General features: G+C 40.6%; 1 protein-coding gene across 1 annotated transcript in view; it reads left to right on the top strand.

The window, feature by feature from the left end:
- Positions 1-5,878, top strand: part of LOC103597444 (zinc finger protein 124-like) — a 51,639-nt gene extending 45,761 nt beyond the window's left edge. Inside the window, 4 exon segments of the mRNA XM_008581280.1 lie at positions 2,316-2,442; positions 3,811-3,871; positions 4,445-5,352; positions 5,355-5,878. Coding sequence (XP_008579502.1) covers positions 2,316-2,442; positions 3,811-3,871; positions 4,445-5,352; positions 5,355-5,395 — 1,137 coding nt within the window. The 3' untranslated portion in view covers positions 5,396-5,878.
- Positions 5,879-7,614: the final 1,736 nt, after the last annotated feature.

Raw genomic sequence — 7,614 nt, 5'->3', positions numbered from 1 at the left:
GTGTCTGGCAACGGATCGCAACCCTCAGTGTTGCCCCCGTACCGGACCAGGGACCGGCAACGGGATTGCAAACCTCGGTGTTGCTCCCACGCCTCGCTCAGCCAGTGAGCGGGAGCCGGTCTGTATGTGGGATCCGAACCCTCGGGCGGCAGCGCTGCCGCGCCTCCCAAGCAGCGCACTATCCAGTGCGCCACTGGGCCGGCCCAATAATAAAATATTTTATAGTAAGTTTTAATAATATAAACATCCTTCTAATCTTCATCGAGACACATAAATGGACCTTGGGCACCTGTTAGAATCTCCTGATGTTCCCCTCCCTGACTCATCTCCATCCTGCCCCATAGGTGATGATTTTGATTCTTTGCTTGTTCTTCATCCGTTTACTCTCTATTTTTTTTCACTAAGCAGTGTTCTGCTGCTTTTACTTTCTTTGACCTTTCAAGAAATGAGTATTAAAGTATGCAATTACACTGGAAGGTTTTTTGATGGTGTCATGGCCTCTGTATGTTTCACATATGGTAATGTTTGAGGCTGCAGGCCATCCAGTTTACTTCTCCATTCCAGTGGTTACTACCTCAGTGTGGGCCTCTGTGTGTGCTCAAAACTGGTGGGAAGCAGCCCTGAGGCTCATGAGTGTAAGGATTTTGTGGAGGTCTAAGTCTCCATGCCTTATTCCTCATCCTGAGCTCTAACTTCCCAATAATTTTCTAGACTCATGAAACAGGACAGAAAAAAAGGAAAAACTGAGTCTGTGACACAAACGTGTTGAAATTAATACTTCTGCAAAAGAACATTTTTATTCAACCAGCAGAATTTGAGTATGTTTGTCTTCCTGGAGTACTTCAGGACAAACACGCCAGCTGCTTCTTGTTACAATTTGGATTTCCACAGGCTTCCTGGCTTCTCGTGTTTGCTGATGGCAATAGAAGTAAAAGTGTACAGATCTTAAGGGTGTATTTATTCATTAATACCTTATCCAGACTTGACCCTGGTTTTCATGAAATGGTGAGTGATATGGTGTGTAATAAAGTAGAAAATGATAGAGTTGTTTTCAGGAGGAATTTGATGTTGGAGGTAGAGTCTGGGAGGCCTGATAGTCGGCCTCACCCCATCCAGTCCAGGGTTCTTGACTCCACCACAGGAAAGAATTCAAGGAAAGAATTCTCACAGTAGAAAGTGAGAACAAGTTTAATGTAACAGATAAGAAATACAGGTTCCACAGAGTGTGGCCTAGCTCCAGGGACTGAGCAGGGCCCACACCGAGTTTAACACAAAAGTAAGTTCAGTACAGACATCAATCACGCCTAACACAAAAGCAAGTAAAAGATATGTTCAGTACAAAGTACAGGCTGGCTCAAGAGAATGAGCAGGTGTTTGCTGAAAGTAAGTTAGATATAAAGTAAAATATACACCACTCAGTCAGCCAAATATACACCCCTCAGCCAGCCAAGTGCAGTTACCTCTAGGAAAGTGAGCAACAGTCACCCCGCCTTTGGCTGGGATTTGGCTTTCATAGTTTCTGTATCTAATGAATATTCAGTTAAAGGGGTGGGTCCAAGTTATATGCACCAAAATGTTCTGTGCTCTCTACTGAGCATGCCCAGCCACTGGGGTGCATAAGCCAGCCCCCTGTGTTCTCATTTTCCCCATGTTGATGCTAAAAATAGGTCTAACTGGCAACAGTAACTTTCCTCCAGGGGAGCTCACAGGAGGGGACCTGAGACCTCAGGGAGTAGCTGGAAACCCAGAGGTCTGTCCTGAAACCCAAAGCCATGGAAACTGAGCACCTCCTTTATCAAATTGATGTTCTTAAAATGTGTTTTATTTGGGGCCGGCCCGGTGGCGCACTGGATAGTGCGCCGCTTGGGAAGCGCGGCGGCGCTCCCGCCCGAGGGTCTGGATCCCACATACAGACCGGTTCCCGCTCACTGGCTAAGCGAGGTGCGGGAGCAGCGCCGAGGGTTGCGATCCCGTTGCCGGACACAGAAAAAGACAAAGACAAAAAAAAAAAAAAAATTTGTTTTATTGGTATGGCATTTCTCTCATTTCTCCAAAGTGGTTTTGTTCCTGCCATTAGAGAACAGTAAGACTTTAAGTGATTATGTGAAAATGTGGAAGTAATTTCTATGTGTTTATGATACTGTTAAATCTATGAGGAAATGAGGATGGACAGAGTCAGAGTTCTGACAGCCAAGTCATACAATAAATGTTTGGAGACCACAGAATCAAGTGTGGACTTCATATGAATTGAGTATAGGTCCCCAGTGATGTCTGTCTCACTCATTCTCCTGTATTACATATATGTGATGTTTTAGGACTCAGTGGCCTTTGAGGATGTGGCTGTGAACTTCACTCAGGAGGAGTGGGCTCTGTTGGATCCTTCTCAGAAGAAACTCTACAGAGATGTCATGCATGAAACCTTCCTAAACCTGGCCTGTATAGGTAATGATAACAACATTCCTTACTTAGTCAATTAGGCGACAAGTGGTTCTTTGCTGGGGACCAGCCCCAGCACAGAGATTGTAAAGGTCCCCACTGGTAAGGAATCCCCCAAAAGGGAGGAAAGGCAGCGTCGGCGATGGATGGACAGCAAACACACAGACTCAAGGGATCTGCTGAATGCTGACACTTTATTGAAGCATGTATACACTTTTTATACTTTTTCTTAAAGGCTACATAATCATTAAAATAATCAGTGAACAATATCATAATATCTCTTTGTAAGTGACATATGTTCTAAGAAAAATAGCATTACAGTTTATTCCCAGAAAAGACAATTACAGGGCCGGCCCAGTGGCGCACTGGAGAGTGCGCCGCTTGGGAGCGCGGCGGCGCTCCCGCCGAGGGTTCGGATCCCATGTGGAGACCGGTTCCCGCTCACTGGCTGAGTGCGGGGTGGGCGCAACACTGAGGGTTGCAATCCCGTTGCCGGTCCCCGGTACGGGTGCAACACCGAGGGTTGTGATCCCGTTACTGGTCAGTAAAAAAATACAAAAAGGAAAAAAAAGAAAAGACAATTACAATGTCCTTTCCTTTGAGCAAGAACGTTACAACCCACTGGTCCCATATAATCATCATTTGTCATCACTTGCAATCATTACCAAAACTACATCCATGGTACAATAGACTTTCTATGACGTTATTAAAACTTGATTCACACCTACATCTAACTATTCTTTATTCCTAATAAACACTCTAAAAATTAACTTGCTTAAAACTTAACTTCTATTTCTATTGTAAAATAAAAAGATTTTTTTTTTAACTCATTCCAAGCAGCCAGGCCAAATTCTCAGGCAACAGACAAGGCGAATGCCTACATAGGTTCGTTGTCCCCTTCTGGCCCCCACTGCCACAAACCATCTCCCGAAAATCCATAATCATAAGTATCATTAGTATGATTAAATATTTTAGTATAATTTTGAATCCCCCTTCCAAGTCTCCCAGAGCGATAATTATGAGGCAGCAAAGAATAAAATATAATAAAGCAAAGCAAGCACACAGAGCTCCAGAAAATAAGGGTGGAACACTGGCATCTTCTTCCACGATGAGGCCTTGCAAGCATCGTCCCACGATGAGACCCTGCAAACACTGTGTTACGTTAAAAGATCTTTATCAGACTTTAGTCTTTTGGGTGGGATGCGCCCCCGCAGTTCTTGCTCATCAACTGTGTTCCAAGATTTTAAATGTAGAAAAAAATATATACTTTAGTCAACCAAACAGACAGAGTCAGTGTTAATCAATGATTTAGATCTTATAATTGTTCTATAGTTTCTAGTAATTTGTAATAATTTTTCTGGGTCTGCATTTTAGGGAAAAACTGGAAAAACCAGAATATTGAAAATGAGTACAAAAACCAGGGGAGAAATCTAAGGTGAGTGGCACTCATAAGAGTAAGTGGTGGTGCACAAGGGAATCTTAGTATGTCACGAAATTTCAAAAACAAAAAAAGGAAAACAGTACGCCCAACTTTACATTCATGTAGTTTTTGGAAATTTTCACCAAAAATGTTTCCTTAAAAATGTCATAGGTGTTCCATCTGTGAAAAATAATTCATTTTGAAACAGTATTAAGAAACCCCATACATAATAAATATGTCTATTTTGGTAATAGCTATGGCTAAGCCCTCTTCCTGAGCATTGAGTGTATTCACTTGCACACAGTCCAGACAGAGCAGAAACTTATACTTTCCCTGAAAATAGTTAACATGTTACTCTAATACCTAAAAATAAACATAAAATCATTAATTAAAAATCCCACTAGTAGTGTGCTACTCAGTTTATACAGAAATCATGGTAGAGGGACACAGTGAAAGAAAAGAAGATGATCAATGTGGAAAAATCACCAGCTAGACTCCCAATCTTAATCTGAACAGTCTTAATCTGGAATAAAACCATGTAAATGCAGTGTGTGTGGAAGTTTTTATGCTTTATTCATTTCTTAATAGGTACCTCAATTCTCACACTGGACAGAATCCAAATAAGTATCAGAAGTATGAAGAGAAGCCATATAAATGTGAGGAATTTGAGAAAGACTTTAACCCTCCCAGTTCATTTCGAATACATGAAAGGACTCAGGCTGGCAAAAAACCCTATGAATGTAAACAATGTGATAAAGCCTTCAGATGTCCCAGTTCCTTCAGAATACATGAAAGAGTTCACAGTGGAGAGAGACCCTATGAATGTAAGGAATGCAGGAAAACCTTCATTTCTCTCCAAGGAGTTCAAAGACATATGATAACACACAATGGAGATGGTCCTTGTAAATGTAAGGTATGTGGGAAAGCCTTTCACTGGCTCAGTTCACTTCAAATTCATGAAAGGACTCACACTGGAGAAAAACCCTATGAGTGTAAACAATGTGGTAAAGCCTTCAGTCATTCCAATTCATTTCGAAGACATGAAAGGATTCACACTGGAGAGAAACCCTATGAGTGTAAACAGTGTGGTAAGGCCTTCAGGTGTTCCGGTTACACTAAAATGCATGAAAAAATTCACACTGGAGAGAGACCCTATGAATGTAAGAAATGTGGGAAAACTTTCATTTCTCTCAAAAGAGTTCGAAGACATATGATAACACACACTGGAGAGGGACCTTGTAAATGTAAGGTATGTGGGAAAGCCTTTGACTGTCCCAGTTCAATTCAAAATCATGAAAGGACTCATACTGGAGAGAAACCCTATGAGTGTAAACAATGTGGTAAAACTTTCAGTCGTTCCAGTTACATTAAAATGCATGAAAGAATTCACACTGGAGAAAAACCCTATGAATGTAAACAGTGTGGTAAATCCTTTAGTCGTTCCGGTTCCATTAAAATACATGAAAGAACTCACGCTAGAAAGAAATCCTATGAATGTAGGAATGTGGGAAAGCCTTCAAATTTCTCACTTCCTTTTGACATAAAAGATATCTCATCATACTGGAGTGAAACCTAATGAAGGAATGTGGGAAGGCTTACATATCATACAAACTTTTGAGCACACAAGGGAATACATAATGGAGAGATACCCTATGAATGTCGTAATGTGGATAAAAGCCTTCTGTCTTCCCAGTTCAATTCAAAGCTATGAAAGAACACACACTGGTGAGAAACCCCTTGAATATATAAGCAGTGTGTAAAAGGTGGCTTAGATCCTGGCAAAAAGATGTACACACTGAATTGAAACCCTGTTAGTTTTTAAAACACAGGAACATTTTCAATTTTAGCAAATACATGAAAAGTCATGTGAAAACTCACATTGCAGATCAGTCCTATAAATGTAGGTAACATGAAAAGCTTGATGGAAGTTGATTGATGTGTAATGTTCTAGAAAATTCACAACATGAAAGAAATTTTGTAGAAGTTATAAATATTTGATTTATCACTGTCTCATTCTTTAAATGGGTGTATGGGCTATTGATTTCTACTTTTCTTTCTTTATATCCTTATTCTATATGGCCTTTAAAAACAAAAAAACTATTTTGTTTAAAAACTAAGACAAACACACATTAGCCCAGGCCTACCCAGGGTCAGGATCATCAGTATCACTGTCTTCCAACTCCACATCTTGTCCCAGTGGAAGGTCTTCAGAGGCATTAACATGCATGGAGCTGTTGCTTCCTATAATAACAATGCCTTTTTATAGAAACCTCCTGAAGACTCTACCTGAAGCTTTTACAGTTAATTTTTTTTTATGAGTAGAAGTACACTGTAAAATAACGATAAACTTATAGTATAGTAAATACATAAACAGTAACATAGTTGTTTATTATCATTGTCAAGTGTTGTACTCGTATATAATTGTAATCGGGCTCCCACAATCCCCTCCTCACATGTAAACAATTTGCTAGAATTACTCATGGAAATCAGCAAAACACTTAAGTTTATCAGTATATTACAAAAGATGCAACTCAGGAACAGTCAAATGGAAGTGATGGTTAGGACAGGGAAGAGGGGGATGGGCAAAGCTCCCCGTCTTGGGGTACACCACCCTTCCAGCACATCAGAGTGTTCACCAACCTACCAGCTCTCTGAATGTCTCTGTTCAAGAGATTTTTTAAGAACTCAAGTCTATAAACTCCTTCCCCTTCGTAAGGATGAGGGCTAGAGATTAGATTTCCAACCCTCTAATCATGGGTTTGGTCTTTTTGGTCACCAACGCCCATTGTGATCCTATCCAGAGGCTCCACCTTGCCACTCCACTAGCATGTACTCTAGCATGGTCTGAAAGGGACTTGATACAAATAGCAAAAGATACTCTTATCACTCAGAAATCCCAAGGGATTTAGGACTTCTGAGCCAGGCACTAGGGACAAACACCAAATATATATTTTTTATTATACCAAAAAAGCAAATAAACTCTCAGATTCATAAACCTTTTTACCAAGGCCTAGAACTCAAAGGTGTCTTTCTCTAAGTGAGACCCTCACAGATGTTCTCGTTTTGCATAAATTACACTCTGACTAAACCAACTCTGGCAATGCAGAACCAAAGTGCAGACACTGTTGAATTTGACCCAAGGTCTGTAATCCTGATAAATAGCTATGATTAAAGAAACACCCACCACCACCATCCTTGGTGTTCTGGAAAAGCAGGCTTCTGCAAGAAAAATCTTTCTCATTGGGACTTAGGTTATGTCCCTTTTTTAGCCATGACAAAGCCAGGCACAGACTTTATAAATTTCCACTTTTTGCCTCATGAACCATTAGCTAAGCATTTTGTTTTCACTAATCACTTGTAACAAAATACTTGTTAGCCAAACTTTGGTTAAGTTTCTCTCCTTCCAGCCCCTGAACTTAGTCCTACCTTCAGCATCCTGAGCTGGCACAAAACCCTCTTTTGCCCTCCTGAGAACAGGCTGACCACAGGGTAAAACATTCTCTGATCTAGGATCTTATTTTGTCATCTTCCATCATGCCCTCTGCCTCCTACCTTCTTTGTAATCTTGTTTGCTCCTCCCTGGTAAAGAAAAGTCTTTTTCTGCCTCAACATTGAGAAGTTTGCAGATCTTATACTTGGTACATTTCCCTATAACAATATTCCTTTAGCATAAGGTTATTTCTTATCCAAATCCAGATGTGTTTTTATTTTGAAGATTCCTAGAAATGGTTCCAGGACAGTAACAATTACAACTTCAG

This window comes from Galeopterus variegatus, unplaced genomic scaffold, assembly GCF_000696425.1.
Source record: "Galeopterus variegatus unplaced genomic scaffold, G_variegatus-3.0.2 Scaffold2313, whole genome shotgun sequence".
In the NCBI taxonomy this organism is placed as follows: domain Eukaryota; kingdom Metazoa; phylum Chordata; class Mammalia; order Dermoptera; family Cynocephalidae; genus Galeopterus; species Galeopterus variegatus.
This window is presented reverse-complemented; position numbering and strand designations above follow the sequence as displayed.